Source organism: Pleurodeles waltl, chromosome 9 (genome assembly GCF_031143425.1).
Source record: "Pleurodeles waltl isolate 20211129_DDA chromosome 9, aPleWal1.hap1.20221129, whole genome shotgun sequence".
Lineage (NCBI taxonomy): Eukaryota > Metazoa > Chordata > Amphibia > Caudata > Salamandridae > Pleurodeles > Pleurodeles waltl.
Window position 1 is genome coordinate 158,805,782 of NC_090448.1, and position 25,135 is coordinate 158,830,916.

The 25,135-nt window shown below is 41.9% G+C and overlaps 1 protein-coding gene across 1 annotated transcript in view; it reads right to left on the reverse strand.

The window, feature by feature from the left end:
• DENND6A (DENN domain containing 6A) overlaps nt 1-25,135 on the reverse strand; it is a 292,813-nt gene that overhangs the window by 252,507 nt on the left and 15,171 nt on the right. Inside the window, exons 2-4 of the mRNA XM_069206473.1 lie at nt 22,055-22,093; nt 21,914-21,956; nt 2,910-3,022 (exon numbers count right to left, since the gene is read on the reverse strand). Of these exons, the coding sequence (XP_069062574.1) occupies nt 2,910-3,022; nt 21,914-21,956; nt 22,055-22,093 (195 nt within the window). The remainder of the gene's footprint in view (nt 1-2,909; nt 3,023-21,913; nt 21,957-22,054; nt 22,094-25,135) is intronic.

A 25,135-nucleotide genomic window follows, 5' to 3' on the forward strand; every position in this document is an offset into this window, starting at 1 on the left:
GGCAACTTCATTTCCCCATCGTTTTCTACTTGCGTCTTTTCCTTGGTAAGTTTGCTTCATCCTCAATTTTTGCTTGTTGTAATGTAAGCCACCGATGGTGGTTGTTTGTATTGCTGTTGAAAGGGTTGTTACTGTTGTGATCTATACGGCTGAAATCCTTCTCTGTAGGAAAATATATCTCTGCCTCTTACTCCTCATTTGCAAAGTACCTACTGATTTTGATGAGTCCGTTTTAACTGTTTGTAGAGCTTTATAAAATGTGTTTGCTGAATAATGCCTCTCTAAAAAAAGGTGTATATTAAATCTTACTTTGGACCTCAGGCCTGAAGAAAGTAGCCTTTAGTCATCCTTATGTGTGAAGTGCAACACCACCTGACAATTGCCAAAAAACTGTAGAAGTGATATCCATCGCACAATCAATAGTCACCAAAGAGGTTATTTTGCCTTTCTGCAGACTCTTTCTTTCCTCAGTCTTCATATCCTCAGGTAGTCAATCTAAGAAAGGAGCAATACCTGACCAAATCTGTTGATCCTATCACCCAAGAATTGCCAGAGAATTGACAGTGTGTAAGAACACCCCCGTATGTTAGCTAAACGCCTATCCTTTCTATCAAGTGGGACTGAGATGGGCGTAGAGGAGTTCTTAGAGTAGTGCTGAGCTGCTTCTGTTATGATGGAATCTGGCTTAGGATGTCCTATCAAACAAGTTGGCAAATTCTCTTCTGCTTTATATTTCTGAACCAGTCTGGGTAAGACAGTGAACACTGTTGCTGGATTTTTCATTACTTTCATACCTTCCTCCCAATTAAAATCCGCAACCAGGATAGCTCTAATGGATGTTCTAGCAGCCTCTTTAAAGTAATTCAGGAAACAAGTTAATTGCTTTACTGGCATTGGCAGTTCAAATCGTTTTGCTTCCCGGTCTATCAGAGCATGAAAACCTCCCATATCATCAGGAGGAGAATCCACAGGGTGAGGAGTGATGGTGCCGTTAGCAGGTAGTCATTCCTTTCATTAGATGCACTGTGATCGTCTGGTAATTCACCTTCACTCTCCTCATCGGAAGGCAGGCAGGCAGCACTGTGATACTCGATGCTGGTGTTCTTTTTGCTCTATGCACTGCTGGGAAATTATGAGGTGTGTGCCGAGTGCGAGGTTGCACTCGGATAGAGTGAGGAGGCTGAATTGGCTGCGATGGTGATGTAATCTTTAAAAATTCCGGAAACCTCTTTAATAGTCCTGCAACATGCTCTGTAAGTCATGAACTAGAGCCTTAGGCACCTGCACTGACTATCTTTATAGGATTGGTAATGCTCTATGTGTGGAACAGGCCTAGCTGTAGATAGTGCCCTTGAGGAATAGCAGTCCTCTTCAAAATATTCCTTGCTCTCTTCCTCATACTTAATTCTGAAAGACTATGGATTGTTCAAAATGGACCCTCATCATCTGAATCTTCCTCATCTAACAAATGAATTGGTGGAAGAGGTGAACCTTAACTTGGAGAGGTGTGCTCTGGCATCAGTAAAGTTGACTAAGAATGTATTGATTCTCTCGTTGACCTTCTGTGTTACCGTTATGGTTAATGAATGAGCTTTCTTGTAGACAGGGTCTCCAAAGATGAGAAAGTTGTAGGTGTCCTGGTCAGCGGATGTTGGTATCATCACTGTCAATTATGCTGTTGTTATTATTGTCATCGTCGATGGAGTCATCTCCGTCATCCATGCTGTCATTAAGAATGCTTTTGGCTACAATTTTTTCACCAAAGTGGATTTCTCCATCACCTGCATTGAGGCTGACTTCTTGAAAAGTAATGCCAGCTTAGGAGAAGGTATTGTAAGTACCGATTTTGATACGTTTTAGGAGACATCCCCTTTACTAAACTTATGCCAGTGTTCAGTAGACAGAATGTGCTCTTTAGATGACCATAATGAGTCTTTTTCCAGAGCTTTCCTAGGGGATTCATGAGCCTTTTGGGTTGGCCAAGCATCTCAGTGTGTCTAACATTTGGACAACTTGCAAAAGAAAATATATAGGTGTTTTTTTTCTTTTTTTTGTCTTTCTCTCTCTCCTACAGCAAATCAGTGTTGGAGGACTAGGGGACCAGAAAGCACAAAATAAATAAAAAATATGAGCACAAGAAACCTCAGCATTACCGAACTTTGGAAGATCAACGTGGTCCCACAATGGAAAGAGGATAAATAAAAGTGACACTCCTTTGCAGTGGAGTATATTACACATACAGTGCATTTGTTGAGAGACACATCTCCTACAATTTGTGATGCGCATAGGAGAGTTACACATTTTCAGGTACAACATAATGAGAACCTTGCTTCCCCATGAAGGCTATCATTTCCTGTAAATGTGAAAAATAGAAGCGACCTATCAATCCCTTTGTGTTGACATATTATCAGAATCTCCCAGATTTGTTTGCATTTTTCAGTGAAGAAATGGTATGGACCACTGATTCTGGGTCAGGAGGAAGGTTTGGCATAGTTCACATTTGAGAGAGCATTTGCAATATATTCAAGGTCTGTTGATTTGTATTGGAATTGCAATAAAAATGGTTTTGTTTAGAAAACACTTTATATGGACTAATGCAATGTGGCAGTAAGAGCAACAGTGCACACATTTATTGTCAAATTGCAATCACAACAAGTCAATCAATCACACCATCTTTTGTCCAACAGAGATTTCCTTTTTCAGAGTAAAATCCAACAGCCTATTTAACCTTTCATTTTAGTGGTAAAGACAGAACTTATCAACAGTTCATCGAAAAGGATAAAACTCAACAAAAGACACTGTGTCAATAGAAATGTGGAAAGCAGTGCTCCTCATCATTGGAGCTCATCAGAACAAGCCTCAAAGGAGCATGAAGTCTGTGCACAAATGTTTAAGTAAACATGCACTACCTTTAAGTAGAACGGGGACTCTGTTTCAAACTGGTCCAAAAGACAGTGCAGTGATACCTTCCTACCAGATGACTGTCGAAATCGGAAACAAAACTGTGTGTCTCCAAGACAACCTGTCAAAAATAAAATGTTTATATTAAATTAAGCCCATTAGCAGTTGAAATGTAAAATAAATTATATACTAACCTATTAATACAATGGTGTGGTTTAGTTGCATGTCAATTAAACTATAAGTTGGAGTTCTTAAAAAACAAATATATATATATATATATATATATATATATATATATATATATATATATATATATATACACTTAATTCGATGTGTTGAGATGCTCTCTCAGCATAACTGATCCAGAAATGTAATAGTCTCCCTCCTCTGCATATTGTTTCACATGAAACTGGTACCCTTGATCAGGTAAGGTCACTGAGAATAGCAACATGTGGCAGGGAGGAAGCCTGATCTTATGAATGTTTTTAAGCCACCTGTGTCACATCTCGGAACATCCAATCAAGACCAAAGGAAATTTAGTAATCAGAAGATTGATGGCATAAGGGATAGTTCCACCTTCCCTGACCACAACCACGGGTATTAGGGCCAATCTTCTTTTGATATAGTCACAGGGTGGACTCACAGCTTGTAAATGGTATCAGGCAAGATTTTACATAAATGGGCCCAAGGCCAGGGAAAAGAGGATGAAACGCTGCGGAAACCTCATACACTTAAGGTGAACAGGGAAAATCTTTCACAAAGGAGCAATTTACAAAAGAAGGGGGAGGACTCCACACTGGGATACAACATTGCACTGGAGTGCAATGGAAGATCCTGAGCTGGAACAGACATTCAGTGCCGCGGGTGTTGGGGGAGGAAGGGGACTGGACTGTGTGGGTTTTTCTTCTACTAGTGAACAGGGGAAAAAACAAAACACTACGGAGGGGGAAGAGTGTGATCGAAGTGTGGGGGTAGGCACTGTGACTCAGTAACAGGAGATGGAACGATTACGACTGAAAGGGACCAGGGGGTGGAAGAGCTGGGAAAAGCCTCTAGCAATAGATAAAAAGCACAATTTCACGAAAAATATAAGAACCTTTTTTGTAGCAGGATTATACTAGAACTTATGGATGAATCTGAAGAAATAATGTGCAAAGAAAGATTACACAAAGTGTGTTCTATCTTTTGACAAAAATAAGGAAGCAAATGTTAGGGTAGGGACAGAACGTAAACTCTCCAAATTCAATTAATATTTCTATGTGTTTTAGAAAGAATACACACAGCACACGAGAGCAAATTCAGAATACTACATTCGCTTTTGCTTGATAAACTGGATTAAACAATGGCAAACTACTTTAACCTTCAAAGGCACAGCTCAAACAAACTGTGCCTTCTGCAACATCTTCTCAATTTTTAACAATAGAGACCACATGTGGAGAAAATGTTGGAAGAGATGAGGTCTAGTGGATAAATTGCAAACCTGTGTTCTTGACCCAGCTCATATGTTTGATAAAACTCATGTGAGTTGTAGCAAATGACAATGTTTCTTCTAAAAAAAAAAATAGTATTAACTATGGGAAATACAATGCAAATGTAAAAATGCAATTGCATAACTGGAAAAAATGTGTAAATCTCTACTTGAGGCACACAATATTGTATTATCTTCCAGGCCCCCAGCCTCTCACTTAATGTGTTCTTCCTACTGTTCTCCAGCTAGATTTGCAATGCATAAATACCAATATGTACAAGAGGTTTTGCAAAATGTTGTCATTATGCCTTTTACAGTTGATGGTATTCTTGTAGCTGCACATACTGGCCAAAAATCAACCACAAATAAGTCAGTGGTGAAACTGACAATCATCAACTGTAGGCTAGCATTGTGTATTTTCATTAGTGGTGTGCCTAAATATTTGCCTAGAAGAGATACAACTAATCAAGCAGTCTACTTCAGACAAATGCAATTACTTCTTACAGGAGACCAATCCTGCAGGAGACCCCCTATGTAAAAATCTAAATGTAAACTGTCCCAATTATCTGATGAGCTCGCCTTTATTAAACAATGAAGGTGAGCAATTCCACCTGGAGACGATTAGTGTCGTTGGAGACAAGAATTCAAATATGTTGACTTTTCTGATTGTCTTATAGGAATGTAAAAGTGTGACCATGAAGGCGGTGGGCACTTTCCTCAAAATGTACTTTGTTTCCTATGGAGTAACAAGCTAGTTTGAGGGTTATTGAGGTTTCCCTGCTCCTTTCCAATTTAGTGGCTGCTGATGTATAAAGTTGTCAGAATTCTAATGAATGGCCAGTGAGACATCTTTCAAAATCTATGCCTTTTAGACCAATTTTGAGTTTATGCTATAAACTCAGGAGATGATTTGACAAGTAAGGTCTTATTTCATAGTTGGTTTGTCCATTTACTATTGGGAAAGCTTTTGATGACATTTTATCATTAAAGTTGGAATGTTTCTTCAGTGACTAGGTCTAAAAAGCAACTTTCACTTTAGAGCGTGGCTAAATCCTAGAAAATGCCAAAGTACAGATTATAAACTTTAATCTATAACGTTTGATAAGAAACAACTTAAAAGGTCATTCCGTGACCATTTTTCTTATTTATTTGAAGTCCAATTGGAAGTTGGATTTTCAATAAATATTTTGGAAAAGCAGATTTCCAAAAGTTAACTTCTCCCAGCCTGAAGCTTCTGGAGGCCAACACCTATTCACCTGCTAGAAGCTGCCCAGTCAGTGCTTGACCTTAATGAGGTACATAAACTGCTCCCAGAGCAGAACAATGGCTTAGGCCTGGTGGTAGGTTGGACTTGGTGTGGGGAATCGGATACCCATCAGCCCAAAAAGGAAAGTAGTGGTGGACACAGGAACTTTGTTAACTTGAACAGAACAGGTGAGGCCTGCCCATGATTAGTTTAGTGTAAGAATTGTCCTGAAAATGGAACAACCTAGGTCCTCAAAGCCCAAACTAGACATGCTGGTTTCAACCCTAGTGGAATGGAAGCTGCCCTCAAAACCAATTTGAAGTTAACACAGGGGAGGGGGCAGTTTATTTCCCTGGCCACTCCTCTTGTGGAACACAACATGGTTTTAGAAGTGAGAAGCACTATGAGATTGTTTGCAATGGGGCAAGCAGGAGCTGCTAAAACAGTGGGTAGTTTAGGGAGGAGCCAGGAGTCACCGCCACCTAGTAGCTGGCCAGCATCATCCATAAACATGGCACCCCAGGCAGCCTGCTCAGAACACTTTGTAGACCTTCAGAAGATGAGAAGAGGACTAGACTATCTGTGAGGTTCCCTGGAGGACTGGACCTGCTACCTCTTGTACCCAATACAATGAATGCTCAGTTGGCTGACTTGCTGTGAAGCTACAGGGACACAACAATCTACAAGAGGCCTTTTTCATGAAGTGACGAGTTGACCATTACCAACTACACCTGAACACGACCTTGCTGGTGGACACTGGAGTCAATACTGGCCCCTATGTGCTGTACCTGTGGTCATAGAAGCCTTAGAAGTGACCCAGAGAAGCTTCTCCAGAAACCCTGAGAAGTTGGCAGTTAACAAAATATCTGGAGTTTCAAGAATTTGCTGCATAGGTGTTGGATTTTGAAGCAACTTCATCAGATGCGGTTTCAAACTTGCTCCGCTGGAGGATTTTGAGCACTGCTTGTGGTATCCAATCAACACTCTTTTTTGGTTGCCATGAAATCATATCTATTTCCCGGTTTACTGCTTCCACAGTCTATCATTAATACCTAATGCTTTTTAGTACTATTTTTATTTAAAAGTTTTTTAATTCATATCTTCTGTTCTCCTTATAGGATTGTGGTTGTTTTGTTGTAATTTTATTACCATTTTCTCTATTTTTCTCATTCGGTCAGAGATTTTTATTGTTTGGTATTTTGATTTTATTGCTATTTTGAAAATGTATAAATTCCTTACACATTAACCCAAGTTAAGCCTGTCTGCTTAGTGCCACTGTTGCCAAGGGGTGAGCTCGGGTTAATTTGATTATTTTGAAGGTCACCCTGACAGGTAAGTGTTATTTCTTTCTTTCTCTATCTTCGAACGGTCTCTCTCTCACTCGAATAGCATCTACATCTAGACTTTAAAAATATTGGGAAATTAGGCAGGTTTCTAAAACAAACTGAGCACACTGTCACGCATCAAGTCACTTACTGTGAAAACGTTCCGTCACAGGCACCTGCGAGGCAAGACATGTTTACATGTCGGGTCGGGGTGTAAGCGTCAACACTGAAGTTTAATCTTATCTGATGCTAATTAGGAGAAAAGTGTAACTGGCTGAATATGCCCTTAACCACACCGAAAGCCTCAGCTTTGTAGTTTAACAAGCCCTAAAATCTTTCATCCAAACTGTTCAATTCGGCATTAGCATGACGAGGCTAGGGACCAGTTTGCCCCTCCATCGCTGCAAAATGCCCATTTAAAAATGTTTAGGGCGCAAAAGCATCCTGATAAACTGCAACGTTTTAATAGAGCTTCAAACACTGCTTCTACATTTTTACGCGCTGCAAATATCTGGTGTTACGGTAAAAAAACAAACCAAAAAAAAAAAACATACCAGCCTCAGAATTATGAAATGCTTAGACTCGCTTGCTGAGATCTGAACTTGTGACCTGTAAATTACTGCATGTGTCAGCAGCACACACTGGGCCAATCCCCTGACTTGCCCTCTTAAGGAAACCCGAATCATAAACCCCTTCTGTTGAATGCTGCAGGCTGAGGTTTTGTCATACACTCAGAAGCGAGAAGTAAGAGGTAAATGTGCATTTGAGTTCCCAGTTAAGCAACCTGGCAAATGTGAGCTAAAACTGAGATTACAAACGCTGGATGGGATAAGGTAATGGGTTGAGTCTCAGTGCTGTACTGGAAACAACAGAGCTTATCCCGGTTTCACCCTTCTCCATTCTTCAGGGCCCCTTGTACTGGCAAGCCTACCAGAGAAGGCATTTCCTGATCAACTTAGCATTTTAACGAGGACCCGGTCAGTGCTGCAAAATGTAGTAAAAATCCTTCCAAGAACCCCCAAACTGGGAGGGAGGGGCAAAAAGGCCAGAGTTAGAAAGGATGAGGTCATGCATGGTGGAGTCAGGAGGGGACCGTCGACTTGTGGTCTGTTCGTACAGGTGCATTATTTTAAAACTGCCCCCTTGGAAAAATATAATAACATTTTTTTTCTTTTTAAATATAGCCCTCATTTCCACCCTGGTGACGTTCCTAAACGGCGTAAATAACTTGTGGTAGCGTTGCTCATTTTCATAGTACTCAATTTACTGAAATTGGAAGTATGGAAAGCGGGGTCTGCCTCGCTTTATTGAAACTGCAACCTGTGCTCACAGCATATGTCAAGTGACAAGCGTTTAACAAACGGGGTCATCACGCACAGCGAAGCTTTGCACACTTTGTAACAAAGGGGCCATCTTTTGAGACGGCTTAGGGTGACAGGGCCAGATGCAATTCGGTGGACAGTGTATTTTTCGCATAGTTATGGACGGCACAGTTGTCAAACAATCCATCATCTTCTGCATAATTTGCAGAATTTAACAAAATTGTAGCTCAAACGGATCAAAGGTTACTAAAACGCTATCGAGCAGTGGCAGTACATTGGACACAGAGGTAAGCCGCCTTTCAGTCTGACTGATTTAATTTTATGTTAAACTGTTATTAATGAGGTGAAACCTTTGCCCGCCCAGGTTAAAAATGTGTAACAGGTATTGGCAAAGCCAAAAAGGTCTCCCTTAGGTAAGAGCTATTGGCTTCGCCAATGTCTTTTAGCAAGGTTGTAGAACTGTGCAGCCAGGATGAAAGTAAAGAAAAAAACGCTATGATGTAGTCACCCTTGACTGCGTCATAGTACTTTTTTCTCTTTACTTTCAGCCTTGCTAGACAGCAGCTACAGGGTCCTACAACATAGCTAAAAGACATTGACAAAGCCAATAGCTCTCGCACGGGCAAAGCCTATTGGCTTTGCCAATGCTCGTTTCAAAATAGCGAAACCCTGTAGTCTTTTGAGGTAACCTCAGGAATTAGTCCGAGCCGGAACAAGACGTTCCTGTTGAAAAAGAAACAAAAGCAGCCAGCGAAACACTACTCCACTGTCACACCTACAAGTTCAATTAAATGAAACTTTCAAGCTGGAGCGCACGTTTGAATAAAGTAAAACTCAGAACACGTCTGACATTTCACACAAATGCAGACATAGAGAGCTGGCACTGACCCACGTCTCACCCCTATGCCCAGTGGCTACAGAGGCCCTCCTCAGCTTTATCTTTGCTTTCACTTTTTTTAGTGCAACAAATAGTACCTTTTGTGCTCTTCAAGACACTAGCTGAGCTCTGTGCCAATATGTTTTAAGAACAGGATTCATTTGTTAAGGTGAAATAACTATACCATTCAAAACAAAAGTCACTTGTATTTTGTCATTTGCTCACCCGTGCAAGTCGGTGAACAGATGCTGTAATTACCAAATGTACTGGTCCTCACAGTATCGACCCAGAACGATGAAAATACTTGCCGGACCTGCCATATTCAGAGCTATGATCTGTAGTTTGCATGTAGATTACAGCAACAGATGGATTCACCCAATTAGAAAACAGAAATAACGTGGCTCTTATCATATCAGTCGGGGCTTGGCTTTGTGTACTCCAGAGATCCACAAGCAATGCTTCTGCAACGCTTGAGTGCCAATTATTGTTTTATTCCTCTTTTGACAAAGTCAACATGCCTCACCTGTGCAAGAGCTATTGGCTTTGATAAAGTCTTTTAAACAGGTCGTAAACCTCAAGGGGAAGGGAAGTTGGAGGAGGGATGGGGACACAGACGGGTGGGGTGGAGGAATAAAAAAAAAAAAAAAAAAAAAAAAACTTTTATCTCTTCCAGTCACCGCTGTCTCCTACTGCCTCGCACGTCGCTCCTCTTCTTCTGGAATCCCAGCATTCACTGGGCCACCAGCACAGACTCCCCAGCGATCTTGGCACTGCTTTCATGCTAAACTTAGCATGAAAGCAGCATCAGGATTGGTCTGAGTGGTTTAGACTGCCACTCAGAGACAACCCAGGGGTCTGTACAGTCAGCCAGCCAAACACACATATGCACTTAGTGCACTCTCTCCTCATCCCACCTCCCGGGGAGCAGCCAGCCCCTCTCTGAGCATGCTGCTGGTTGAGCCAACAGCTGAAAGAGCAAAGCCGTCCCTGCATGTCGTACACCAGTGTGACTGCTGTTCAGCATGGCTAAAAGTTAGTGGGGTGGGTTTGACTGGAGTGGGGTAGATTGGAATGTAGTTGAGATAGATCGGTGAAGAGTGGGGTGGGGTGGGGTAGATGGGAGTGGAGTGTGGTGGACTGGAGTGGGGTAGAGTGCAGTGGGGTTGATTGCGGTGGGGTGTGGAAGACTGATGTAAAGTGGGGTAGAGTGGGGTAGATTGGAGTGGAGATGAGTAGATAAAAGCAAAGTAGTTTGGAATATGGTAGATTGGAGTGAGGTAGATTGTGGTGGGGTAGATTGGAAAGGGGTGGATTGGGTTAGATTTGAGTGGAGTGTGGTAGACTGGAGTGGGGTATATTGGAGTGCAGTAGCATGGGGGTACATTTGGGTAGAGTGGAGTGTGGTAAGGTGGAGTAGACTGGGGAGTGGGTACATTGGGGTAGAATGGAGTTGAGTAGATTGGAATGGAGTAGACTGAAGTGGGGTAGATCAGGGTGGAGCATAGCACATTTGGGTGAAGGGGGTAGACTAGAGTGCAGTAGATTGAAGTGGGGTAGACTAGAGTGCAGTAGATTGAAGTGGGGTAGACTAGAGTGAGGAGAAGTGGAGTGGAGTGAGGTAGATTAGGGTGGAGTAGTGTGGACTAGGGTAGAGCAGAGTGGGGTAGGGTGAAGTGGAGCAGGGTAGAGTGATGTGGGGTAGATTGAAAGGGGTGGAATAGACTGGGTTAGGCTGGGGTAGATTGGAGGTGACTGGATTGGGGTAGACTGGATTGGGTGGTTTGGATGAGGTAGACTGGAGTAGGGTACTATGGGGTGGAGTAGGGTTGAGTGGGGTGGATTTGGGGTAGATTCGAGTGTCATGTGGTAGATTGGAATTAAGTGAAGGGGGAAGATTGGGTAGAGTGGAATGGAGTGTGGTAGATTGGATGGAGTGGGGTAGAATGGAGTGGGGGAATGGAGTAGGATAGAGTGGAATCTAGATTGGAGTGGAGTGAGATAGATTGGGGAAGAGTGTAGTGGGGTAGATTGGAGTGGGGTGAGGTGACATGGGGTAGACTGGGTGGAGTGTAGCAAACAGGGGTAAATTGGAGTGGGGTGTAGAGGGTTAGATTGGAGTGGGTTACATTGGAAAGGAGTGTGGTAGATTGGAATGAGGTAGATTGAAGAGGAGTAGGGTAGCTTTGGGTAGAGTGGAGGAAAGTCAGGTAGACTGGAGTGGTGTAGATTGTGGTAGCTTAGAGTTGGATAGATTGCAGTGGAGTTTAGAGAAGAGTGGGGTAAATTGATTTGGATGGGGTACATTGCAGTGGGGTAGACTGGAGTGGAGGAGGTAGACTAGGGTCGCCTGGAGCAGGGTGGAGTAGATTTAAGTAGAGAGCTGTAAATTGGTGGGAGTGGGGTAGATTGCAGTGGGGTGGGTTGACTGGATTAGAGGAGATTGGAGTGGAGTTGTTTGGAGCAGACTGAGTTAGAATGGAGTGGAGTGGGACAGAATGGAGTGGTGTTGATTTTAGTGGGTTAGATTGTAGTGAAGTGGGATAGACTGGATCATAATGAAGTGGATTGGGGTAGACTGGGTTGAGGTGGAGTGGGGTAGATTGGAGTGTGGTAGACTGGAGTGTAGTAGATTGGGTTGAGTGGGGTAGACTGGAGTGGAGTAGAGTGCAGTAGCATGGGGGTACATTTGGGTAGAGTGGAGTGTGGTAAGGTGGAGTAGACTGGGGAGTGGATACACTGGGGTAGAATGGAGTTGCGTATATTGGAATGGAGTAAATTGAAGTGGGGTAGATCAGGGTGGAGAATAGCAGATTTGGGTGAAGTGGGGGTAGACTAGAGTGCAGTAGATTGAAGTGGGGTAGACTGGAGTGAGGAGAAGTAGACTGGAGTGAGGTGGATTAGGGTGGAGTAGTGTGGACTACGGTAGAGCAGAGTGGGGTAGGGTGAAGTGGAGCTGGGTAGAGTGATGTGGGGTAGATTGAAATGGGGGTGGAATAGACTGGGTTAGGGTGGGGTAGATTGGAGGTGAGTGGATTGGGGTAGAGTGGAGTGGGGTGGTTTGGATGAGGTAGACTAGAGTAGGGTACTATGGGGTGGAGTAGGATTGAGTGTGGTGGATTTAGGGTAGATTTGAGTGTCATGTGGTAGATCGGAATTAAGTGAAGTGGGGCAGATTGGGTAGAGTGGAATGGAGTGTGGTAGATTGGATGGAGGGGGGTAGAGTGGAGTGGGGGAATGGAGTAGGTTAGAGTGGAATCTAGATTGGAGTGGAGTGAGATAGATTGGGGAAGAGTGTAGTGGGGTAGATTGGAGTGGGGTGAGATAGATTGCAGTGGGGTGAGGTGACATGGGGTAGACTGGGTGGAGTGTAGCAGACAGGGGTAAATTGGAGTGGGGTGTAGAGGGTTAGATTGGAGTGGGTTACATTTGAACGGAGTGTGGTAGATTGGAATGAGGTAGATTGAAGAGGAGTGGGGTAGATTTGGGTAGAGTGGAGGAAAGTCAGGTAGACTGGAGTGGGGTAGATTGTGGTAGCTTAGAGTTGGATAGATTGCAGTGGAGTTTAGAGAAGAGTGGGGTAAATTGATTTGGCTGGGGTACATTGCAGTGGGGTAGACTGGAGTGGAGGAGGTAGAATAGGGTCACCTGGAGCAGGGTGGAGTAGATTTAGGTAGAGAGCTGTAAATTGGTGGGAGTGGGGTAGATTGCAGTGGGGTGGGTTGACTGGATTAGAGGAGATTGGAGTGGAGTTGTGAGTGCAGACTGAGTTAGAGTGGAGTGGGACAGAGTGGAGTGGTGTTGATTTTAGTGGGTTAGATTGTAGTGGAGTGGGATAGACTGGATCATAATGGAGTGGATTGGGGTAGACTGGAGAAGAGCGGGGTAGATAGAGGTGGTGAGGGGTAGACTGGGTTGAGGTGGAGTGGGGTAGCTTGGAGTGGAGTAGACCGGAGTGGAGTAGATTGGGTGGAGTGGGGTAGACTGGAGTGGAGTAGACTGGGGTAGATTGTTGCGATGTGGTGTGGAGTAGATTGGTGTGAAGTGGGATAAACTGGAGTGGAGTCTGATAAAATGGATTGGAGTAAGTGGAGTGGAGAGGCGTGGAGTGGGATGTTGGTCTTGGAGTGAGTGGTATGGATTGGAGTGATGTTGAGTCGAGTACTGTGGCGTATTGCAGACTGTGTCAGAGTGGAGGGGCATAGAGTGGAGTGGCGTAGTGTGGTGTTGCATGGTGTGGTAGCACACTTCCATTACAGACAACATATTTTCAATTGAAATGATAATTACATTTGCACCGAAATACGGTTTCACTGCATAGAAAGATTGCCTGCAAATGTCATCACTTTGTATATTGATGTGTTTTGATTCTTTTAGGAAACTGACCCTTGCTGCAGTTACCCCCCACGCCCCACACACACTTAATGCCAGATACTGATGCTGACTTGACTGACAGTGTGCTGGGATCCTGCAAACCAGGCACCAGCACCAGTGTTCTTTACCTAAAACCGTACCATTGTTTCCACAATTGGCATACCTCTGGCACACAGATAAGTCTCTTGTAAAAGGTACCAGTGTTACCAAGGGCCCTGTTGCCAGGAAGGGTCCCTTAGGGATGCAGTATGTGTTGTGCCACACTAAGGAACCCTCACCAAACACATGCACACTGCCGTTGCAGATTGTGTGTGTTGATGGGGAAAACATAAAAGGCAAAGTCGACATTGCATCCCTCTCAGGGTGCCATGCCCACATCCCACTGCCTGTGGCATAGGTAAGTCACCCCTTTAGGAGGCCTTACAGCCCTAAGGCAGGGTGCACTATACCACAGGTGAGGGCATAGCTGCATAAGCAATATGCCCCTACAGTGTCTAAGTCCATTATTAGACATTGTGAGTGCAGTGTGGCCATATTAAGTACATGGCCTGGGAGTTTGTCATTACGAACTTCACAGCTCCATGATGGCTTTACTGAAAGATAGGAAGTTTGTGTGATTTTTAGAATAAATCCAACACAGGTTTATGGTGCTGAGAAGTTTGATACCAGAGGGCATCTTAGAGATGACCCCTATATTTTACCCAACCCTCTAGTGTAGGGTTGACTGTTCTCTGCTAGCCTGCCACTAGCAGACTAGTTTCTGACTCCATGGGGTGAGGGTCTTTGTGCTCTTGGTAGCCAGAAACAAAGCCTGCACTGGGTGGAGGTGCTTCACACCTCCCCCCTGCAGGAACTATAACACCTGGTGGTTAGCCTCAAATGCTCAGGCCTCTTGTTACAGTACCACAGGGCACTCCAGCTAGTGGAGATGGGAAACTTAGGAAAAACAAGGAGGATGAGTAACCATCTCAGCTGGGACCACCCCTAAGGTGTCCATAGCTGAGGTGACCCCTCTCCTTGCAGAATCCTCCATCTTAGTTTGGAGGACAGGGACCATTAGGGTTAGGTTGGTGTCCTGCTCCCCAAAGGGAGTGGGCACAATAAGGGTGTAACCACCCTAAGGGACAGTAACCATTGGCTACTGACCCCAGTAGGATTTAAGGGCTCCCCTGAACCTAACTCATCAGATTCCTGGCAACCTCACCAGAAGAAAGAAAGGACTGCTGAGCTGAAACTCCAGCAGAGAAGACTGAAGATGCAAAATGACTTGGCCCCAGCCCTACGGGTCTGTCTCCAGTTTCAAAAGCCCTGCAAAAAGAAGGTGATGCATCCTGGAGGACCTGCGACCTCTGAAAAGCCTCAGGAGGACTGCCTGTGTCACAAAGGACCAAGAACTCCCGGAGACAGCGGCCCTGTCCAAGAAGAAACTCCCTCCAAGGACTCCAGAGCCTCCAGGGATCAGAGAGTCATGTCCACTTCGCACCTGATGCCCACGGCCCATGTCCAGGTGGCCCAACCGACTAGAGCTGGTGCCCAAGCGATTCTGAGCAAGTGCCCACCCTGGGTTGACCCCTCCTGTCCACCACCATGACGCCTGCAGTCAGAAGCCGGAGCGCCCCTCCCCTGACCACGACAGAAGCAGACAAAGGTTCCCCACACCAAAAGGTGCCCCTGCACCTGCAGCCTTCTGTCCCTGGGGAATCTGACCTTCGGTGGCAGGCCCACTGCCCCCGTACAGCCTTTGGTTTCCCAGTCCTGACCCCCTGGAGCATCTTTGTGGCCCCTGGGGTACCCCTATAGGAAAGCATTGGGGGCCAGATGCTGTGCTTGCACTCGGCTACCCCTGCGTTGCTGAGGGTGTGTGTTTGGTGCTGACCTATGGCCCCCCTGGTGCACCTCTAAACCCCCCAGGTCTGCTCTCCGAACACGTGGGTACTTACCTGCAAGCAGTCCTGATTCCAAGTGCCCCCAGTCTCTATAGCAGCCCATGTTAAACCAATCTCAACTTTGACCTCTGCACCCGGCCTGCCCCGTGCTGCTGGTGGTGGGTGTTAACTTGAACCTCAACCTGTGGACACAGTAACCTACGGAGACTGGAAATGTAAGTCTTGTACTTACCTTCAAATCGTACTAACTTTTCTTCCCCTCAGAATTGTTCTGAAAAATTGCACTGTCAACTTTTAAAACAGATTATTGCTATTTACTTGAAAACTATTTAAATTGCCAAATTGAAACAAAGTGGTATTGATACATATGTTGGATACTTACTTGCAAATGTACTTACCTGCAACTTGAATCTTGGGATTCTAAAAACTAAGTACCAAAATATATTTTTGCTATATAAAAACAATTGACCTGGAGTTAGTCATTGAGTGCGCGCTTCACTTTATTACCTGTGTGTACAACAAATTCTTTGCACTTCCCTCGATACGCCTAACTGCTCATCCACAATACCACAAAAGAGAGCATTAGTATTATGTAATTTAGCCTGTTAAGCCTCTGGGGAACCCCCTGGACTTTGTGCACACTATATCTCATCTTCATATATTATATACAGAGCCAGCTTCCTACCATCGTATTCAAATATTTGTTTCCACCACACATTAGAATTACAAAAAAATGTGCTTTATTTGCACTAATTTTGAATCATCAGCACAGTCTTTTTTTCTGTTATTGCTTGTGAGAAAAAAAAAATCCATACCCTCCCCTCATTAAATTGATACTCAGCAGGATTGACACAAATTCTCTCACTTTGAAGTCAGAGAAAATAAAATAAACACCAAGCTTCGGGGAAGAGAGAGCCTGACATATGAACTCTGTCTTTGAATGCACTGTAAATGTGACAACATGAGGACAAGATTTAAAGGTCTGTGTACAGAAAGTGAGGTTGTGCAAGAGTACAGTAAATGAGATTTGGGCAACTGGAGGAACAATCGCAAGCTGGCCAGCCTAAAGCTAAAACAGCCAGCAAATAGAAAGCCAGAAAATGTGAGTTACAAACCGAAAAGACAATAGTAAGCAACGGGCAGAATGCACTCCTAGGTCTATTTTCCGAATCTCCCTAAAATGTCTTTGGAAAACCAGACAGCTTTGCTGTCTGGTAGTTTTGGCCCTAAAAAGCATGTGACAAATCTCTGCTGCCAGCAGTTGTTTATTGCCCATAATTAAACACAATGTATGAGTGGACATCAGAGAAGGCAAGCTCTGAAAAGCTTAAGCACACTGCAGCCACAAAGCAGGTGAAAAACAAGGCAAGGCCACCAGCACTTTATTCATACATTTTTATCAGTTACACAGGTTGAGCACAAGAGTCATTTGGGGCATAACAGAATTAGTGAAAAGAACACTTACAAAATGTTAAGAATGCATATGCCACTGGAATGCCTGAAATAGAAAGTATTGAGGAACACGTGATGTTTGTACAAGAAATGTCTGTGAAAAAGAAAGTGTGCCACAACAGCATCTTTGTAATATATATTAAAGTTGAGATGGTGTCTTTAATAAACAGGAGGGGAAAATGATGGTACAATGGGAGGAAACGGACAGTAAAAAAAAACCAAGGAGATTGTAAAAGCACGAGCACTCGTGTGGATGCTCAAACACAAAGAAAATGTATCTCCTAAAACGGGAGTAGTGGATGGACACAAGTACTTGGTCTATTCTCTGAGGAAGGGCTAAACACAGGTAGAGGCATGATGCATGCATGTCATGGAAAAAGGGAGACAAAGTATATGAGAGCGACGATGGAGGGGGAAAATGGTAAGCCTATGGGTGGGCTGAGGCCAAAAAAATTTAACACATGTCTCTTCGGAACAGTCTAGCTGAGACCTAAAATGATAAAATGCCAAAGTAATACTGCTTCAAAATGTGCAACCTTAGGCCACATAATAAACCTTATCCAGGCGTACAATTTAGTAAACCCCGCTGCATAATTTGGTCCTCCTTTGCTCCATAATTCCAATGGTTCTGGTTAAGAGACCTCCTACAGAAATAAGTGGATTTATCACATCTCAGGGTATAACTTTAAGAGAGGCCCTGTGGTTATCTGCTATTCACAGGTATGAATAATTATAAAATAGCTCACTGTAATTGTGCCAGATGGAGAACAATGCACGTAATCTGCAAGTCATTGGTTTTTAAGAAAGTAAAATAGATCAGTTACTGATTGTGTTAATTGCAAAAATCCTTTTGTAACTCGCCGGTCACATTTTCCAGTCCAGGTAAAATTAGATGGTGAATTTTGTGCATGCTGCAAACAGCAGCAAGTAACTTACAAAGATATAGGTTAGATTTTTTTATTTGGCCAAGGTTGACAAAACGGACACGGATTATATGGTTACTAATTAACACCAATCAGTAAGGGGCAAGGCAATTCTATAAGTGTTATATTACACAGGCCCACCCAGATCTGCACATCTTACAAGATGTCCACTGTGTGTGCTCATGCTATGTGATGGCATTTGCAATGGTTTCCCTGTAATAAGAGCAATTTCAGCCCAATAATAAACAGAAGTGGCAAAAAATATTCAAATGGGCATGAATTCAACAAGTAGTTGCTAAGAGTCTTAAGGACATCGATCCTTGAAGAGGTTGTAAGCCACTTGCAAGATGTAGACATTCAGCATACTCAACTTTATACCAGAGATCTGTGGTAAGTCTTTTTAATTATGAACTGAAAAACACGAGGGGAAAAAAAAGGATACAATGAATACACTTTATCAATTCAATTCGACTTTATTCGGCTAAGTTATTTAAAAAGACCATAAACGCATAGACAACATATTACAATAAAAACCATTATATATACACAAGAACTACACTTATGCTAAAATATAAAAAATTACCTATAAAATTTAAATTACAAATCTTCAAAAATCCAAAACCAGATCTGATAGCATATCTGTTTCTCAATTTTAAAGTGCATATTTCCTTCTGGTGCGTAGGGCAGTTAGTAAATAATGTAACACTGCTGAGCAGATTTCCTCGGACAACAGTCGCTGTAGGTAGACAAACCTTCTTTATGGGATAAAAAACATTTATTCAAAATAATAGGACGCACAAATCTCTGTCTAGGTGAGGAGTATAAGGGGCAAAACAACATAAAGTGCAATGTTGTATGCTCTGTTACCCCCTCACATGGACATGGTGGAAGAACTGTATGCCACGCCTTCACGACCGGGAAGGCAAACAAATGATGAATGAACTAGGTTCAATCTTAAACGGGTGAGAGAAAATCTGTGTGTGGGCTTCACTGCCCATACTAGGTAGGGCTCTAGGCTAGATAACGTGGTTATATGCATTTATCTTATTACAGAAGACTTCTAAAACACTTACAATATTAAGTAAGAATCAATCACCTTTGCCTTACAACTTGGTGTGATCAGTTCTGGGTTTTCAAATAAATGCCCACAACCAACTTTGTAGAACACCTTTTCTATATATGAAAGCCATGGGATTGATGCCCTGCTGTCCAATCTCAGGCAACCTAACACGACTTGCAGAGAAATGTAACTTGCAGCGTGCTCCATTTTTGCTCAAAGGAGCAGGGGGGGCCAACGCAACATGATCGTCAATGTGACCTTCTTCTAATTCCATAGGAGTACAAAAGCTAAGGATAGTCCTAGGGATGGCTAAAAGCCTGCCAAAAAAACAGTTTTCAATTATTTGAAGATTCGTTGCCCCAGAATAACCTCATACCCCGGCACCATAGGTACCCACGGCAATGTATTTACCTCATGCAACTGGACTAGGTCCTGTACCGGCTTTTGCCCTAATTTTTTCCAAAATCTAAATATGGCTTCATCCGTTATACTCATTTCTTTCTTTCTCAGAGTGACAAACTTGTCCCATTTCCCCTTCAGATCGATTAAAATACCTAAATATTTTAACGTCTGAGTTACTGCAAATTGTTTCACCCCCAGGGTAAAAACCCTATGCTTGTTCTTCCCAGCACCATATGACATTACAAAGGACTTGATTGTTTACCTTTAACTTAAGGCAAGACATAAAATAAAACATCCAAGTGTGTTTGCAAATAAGCAGCTGTACACGCCAATAAAACTGTGCCATCCGCATACAACACTGGGAACATCGTATCCTATAGGGCCTCCCTATGTACAATAAAAAACGCGCAGGAGAGGTCCATAAAGGCCAGATGTAAATCCCCATGTTTGACTGTCACATACTTTCCTAAAATAAGGGTAAGATAACGTGACTGTGCCATCATCCCCAGTCCGGGTGGAAACCCTATTGCAACAGGCTAAAAACAATGTTCCTATGTCCAAATTTCTAATTTATCGACTATTACTCTGCCCAAGATCTCAAGCGATGAAGCAATTAAAGAAATTGGGTGGTAGGACGCAGGCAAGCCCGATCCCCTCTTTAAAAGGGGGAACTATTATTGACTCTTTCTAAGAGGGGATCGGACCGCCTTGATTGCAGCCCTCAAGACGTTTGTAACAAGTGGGGCCCAGAGATCAATATCAGATTTAAACAAGTCCATTGGATCCCCTTCAGGGCCTGGTGGCTAGCCCGGGGTTGCCCCTTTTATAGCATCAGAGACCGAGGCTAAGTCCACGAGGTCTGCCACCCAACAGTCCTCCCATACTTGTGTTCCGATCTCCCTTATGTCAAGTTCCCTGTTCCGAAGACTGAATATTCTCGTAAAGTGATCAACCCAGTCCGGTGCTGAAATATGACAAATAATCTCACATAATTCACCATCTGGAAAAAAAAATGGTGATTTACTGTGTTCCTAAACAGCCTGTTATCATTTAACTCTGCTGCTTTGCATAGATCTTACCATGCTCTTGTTCTAAGTTCCACCTTTCTCAGTATGAGGACCTGTTTGTACTTAGCTTGTGCTAATTTAACCATTTTCCATATCTCGGGGAATACTGTTAATGGCCGCCCTTAATGCTTGCAGAGTAACAGTACAGTCCTGGGAAAACCAGGAAGGGATGTCTCATTGGGGCTTTTTCATAGTTAGCCCATTCAAAATTGACTTACACAGGCCTCCGAAACTTTTTTGAATATACAGAAGATCGCTTCCCATCTAAGTCATACCCTCTTCCTCCCTGAATGGGAAATTGGGACCCTTTGCTGCAGAGAAGTACACTTTACTGTTTGAAATGCTAAATATAATGAAACAGGATAATGGTCTCTAAATGGGAGAGTAAGCACATCAAAGCATAAAAGCCGACTGGCTAAGTCTCTTGATAATAAAACAAAATCAATCAATCGTTGTGCCTCTCCCCAGTCTACAAATGTAGGTAAATGAACCTTTGTGTGCCCCAAACCCTCTGAAGCAAATGTTAAGTTAAAAGATATTGTTAGGCGGTTAAGGACTTCATCGTATCCTGTGTGAGAAAAGTGGCTTACTTCATGATCATAAAGATCCGTAATCCCACAGGTTCGCTGCCCCTGCATTTGGCATTTAGTAATATTAAAAGTCCAAATGATGGAACTGGGAACATTGCTACGGCTGATTTATACTCTGCAATCTTTCCTTCAAGTTCCTGTATAAAATGAAGTGAGTGTGAATTAAAATAAAAAAATAAAAAAAAAAACACTTGGCTGAGCGGATAAACATAACTTTAAAATCTGGTAACGGGGCCTCGACTCGAAGACTTTCATTTGCAGTGAGCCAAGGGAGCTTGTTATAAAAACCGCTAATCCCCCCTTTAAATGGGCATGAGTCCTTGAAGAGGTTGTAAGCCACCTGCGTGATGTCGACATTCGGCGTGCTCACCTTTATATCAGAGAGCTGCGGTAAGTCTTTTTAATTATGAATTGAAAAACACAAGGTAAAGATAGATACAATAAATACACTTTATCAAAATTGTAATATTGAGTAGTAAAACACTGGGTTCATACGTAGGATGCAGAAAAGCAGATATGAGAAGTTATGAAATGGCAACATGACAATTGGGGTGCGCATGGCAGGTGCCTGTATATATTATGGATTTGGCTTGTTTGATAAGATCAGCAAGTTCCTCCATAAATGTAAGCGTATGACAGGGATGAATGGCAATATTCATATAGTCATCATCTGGTTTAGGTGCAGCCTAATAAAGCTGGGCAATTAATCTTTGACATGCTTTTTTATCACAAGAAGCCTTTGGAAAACCAGTAATTATCAGTTTTCAGCATAAAGGCATTTGGAGTTAGTTCAGAAATAATCTACGACTACCAAAGATGTGTCGATGACTAGTTAAAACACTTTTCCATCCAACATTTGGTTGCTCATATTTTTAGAATCCAACCTGTATTATTTTTGTTCACATGTAAGATAAATCTCATTGTGGTACTTAGACGATCTAAACAGAGTGGTGTAAAAATACAATCATTATCAGTGACAGCATCATAAGTACAGTTTTATCATATGAGAAGAACAAAAATTACCTGAATTGGAGTCAGGGAAAGACAAATAACAAATGTTGCTTTTCTGAAAAACAGAGAAAAGGGCTCATTTCAAAATAATGAGGATAAACATATTTCCTATGATTTTGAAGATTACTTTTAATGAGCTTACTATATGCTTACCTCTTTGTCTGTCAATTTTGCATGTTCTGGGTACAATACCTACAAAACAAATGTGCAATCAGATAATGAATAATAAAATAAAATGTATAAAGATGTCTACATATCACCAAATCTTTTTAGCAGTTTTTAGCTTGGCAAGTTTATTCAATCTTCGTCTCATAGGCAATATTACCATGTATTCTGGTGCATTAGGGCTCCCATCTACCCAAATTTTACGAGCACATAAAACAAAAACAATACTCATATTAAAAACAGACTTGTAAATCTGTGCAAAAGAAACACTTCATCTGTTGCAAAAGGAGCAGTTTGTCTGTATTTCTAGATTTAAAATGTGTTTATTCATTTTCTTGACAACCCATATAGCTCATCAGGGTTTTTGAGAAGCATATGAAGAGGTCAGTCATGTCACATATACAACAATCTAGTGTGTTCCAATGTATTTAAGAATGATGGTCATTTTTCACTATTGTGTTCTGGCCTTCGATTTTGACAACAAAAAAAGCCAATAAAAGATAAAAGTTTCCCTCACAGAAGTAAATTATGTTTGCCCCTCAATTATGTATATGGGACTGGGCTGCCAATTAAAATACAGACAAATTTATACGGTATACAGTTATCTTACATAGTTTGGTGTATTTAAAGAGCACAATCCTGTCCCCAATGGAGGATTTTGAGGGGGATTATTAACTGGAGTGTTAAGAAGAGGATAAGAAATATTTACACAGGTCTGTCGGTTACACACTCGGGGTGATGAAAAAGGACATGTCGAAACAGATGCTTGGACAAATAAAACAGGAGCAAACAAGTGGCCTATGGCCATGGAAGGAGATGATTTTATTTTTTTGTTTTCTATTTTCTTGCTCCATGGTCTCAGTTTGAAATGCAAGTACTATGGGTGTGACTGGAGTAATCATGGTTTGTGCGGCAGGAGGCTTTGTAAATGATGAAAAGGGATCAAGCTTGATATGTGCTGGGAGGAAAAGCCAGTGGAGGTCGTTGGAAGGTTTGAGAGTGCTCTTTTCTCACATGTTGTGGCTGGAGTTCACTTGTGGCTGCTTGGAAGACTATTATCAGGGGGGCAAAAGTAGAGTGAAGGAAGACAGTGAGGAAATCGTTATCTCAGTCTTTCGGAGAGTGGAAAAAGGGCTTAGATTTTCTGCCTAGGAGTGAGGATTTTATCCTGAGAAGGCTAAGTATGTACCCCATCATTTGCAACATGAAATCTTAACTTGTAGTTTTGATTTTAAACAATGGAGTTATTAACATAGATATATTTTACATGGTCTCCATATGCTTTTAAATATACTGATGGTTCCCTCAGACACTAAGGCAAATCAGTATTACCACATACTGGGCATTTTGCTTCTGGAAGCTGGTCTCAATGAGCATGACTCCTGATGATTAAATTAATTGCTGAAACTCGAATCTTTGTAAACCAAGAAATGTGTTCTTTTATTCAATGACTCTCCATCTCCGCTGGGAAATAATCCGTTTGTTATTACAGGTGCCTACTGCTCAGTTAAGGTGAATGATGTTGAATTTGTCACTTATCTGAAGAATCAGAACATGAAAATCCTATTTGTTTTTGGGAGGACGTCCATGAGTTATTGTTTCTAAATACTAGTTGGGAATAAACTTGCTGGTATCTTAATAGATCATTGATCACTACATTATGGAAACTAAATTACCTGCACTACATCATGGGTCACTAAACTGTCACAGTAAAATCTTAATGCATCATACCACCACCGTGATCAGCAACACCATCACCCCTCCAATTAAGTTACATTTTTACTGTTAATTATTTTTCTTTCATTGTGTAATTTTATTATTGTTAATATAATGTTAAAGTATTTAAAATATCTCACATCTGATTTTTATAGCTAATTTGTTTTTCTTCTACATCATCTAATGTTTGCTGTAGAATTATTTTATCCTTATGCTCACCCTAATAACACCTATTTTTTAAATTATATCTACACTGTTAGACGTTCTCATAGCCCTATTAAAATACCTTACCCTTAAATTGTTTTTTCTAAACCTAATAACTGCCAAGCCCTTTATATTTTTGTAATTAAATACCATCTTTTTTCTTTTACATTAACTTGGCCATAATAAATATTATTTTGCTTGTTTAGAAATAAAACTGATATACAATATAAATAGTACATTACACGTGTAATAATTTAATTCATATTTTACTACTTCATTACAGTTAATACATTTGGCGAGTTACCACACCAAACCTTCCTTTTGATTTTGATGATTTAAATAGGTTACCCCAAATACTACTATTATAAAACACTAATAGCAATAACTTACTAATTGTTTTAATGGTATTCTTTATTGAGATGACAATAACACAATATAATTAGTATGCCACATTAGTAGCGACGGTGCTTAACTAAGCATAATATTTTGGGGGTAAACCCGCCTCCCAAACCCCTTACTATTGTTAAAGAATCTCTTAAATGTAGGTTATTAAATAACATTTTTAGTAAATGTTAATAGTAATGTGTCAAACCACAGTACATTTGGGGTTGTCCCTAAACTCATCTTCTATTAATTGTATTTTAAATATGTAATAAATATTTCTTATTTAATGAAGATATATTGTTTTTCTTTTTATTCTCTGGTTGTGATTTAGTGCACTATGCCATTAAATGGCAGCTCTAACGTCAAAGGCGCACACTGCCATACTGTAGCACTTGGCAGCATCATGTAGTTTATGTGGCCATTACACTTATTGTCATACTCAGAGATGTAGGAAAGGTCCTCTTATTGCACCGTTTAGTACATTGGGACAAGGGAGTTTGCAGTGTTCGTATCCAAGCATAAATGTTAAATATTGTTCACTCTGAAACACTGTAATAACATTGCCAATAAGTGCCTGATGTCCTGCCCATCCTATTTAGAACGTATATGCCTCTATACATTCTAAATAGGGCGGACAGGATGTTGTTAACTACATTAGCCAGGAAAACTCTGACCAGTTCAGGAATAGTTCCTCTTCATTGAATGCCAGGATTGCAGCAGGCCAGAGGTGAAAACATGAGCTTTATGAGAGCAGGAGGCATACAC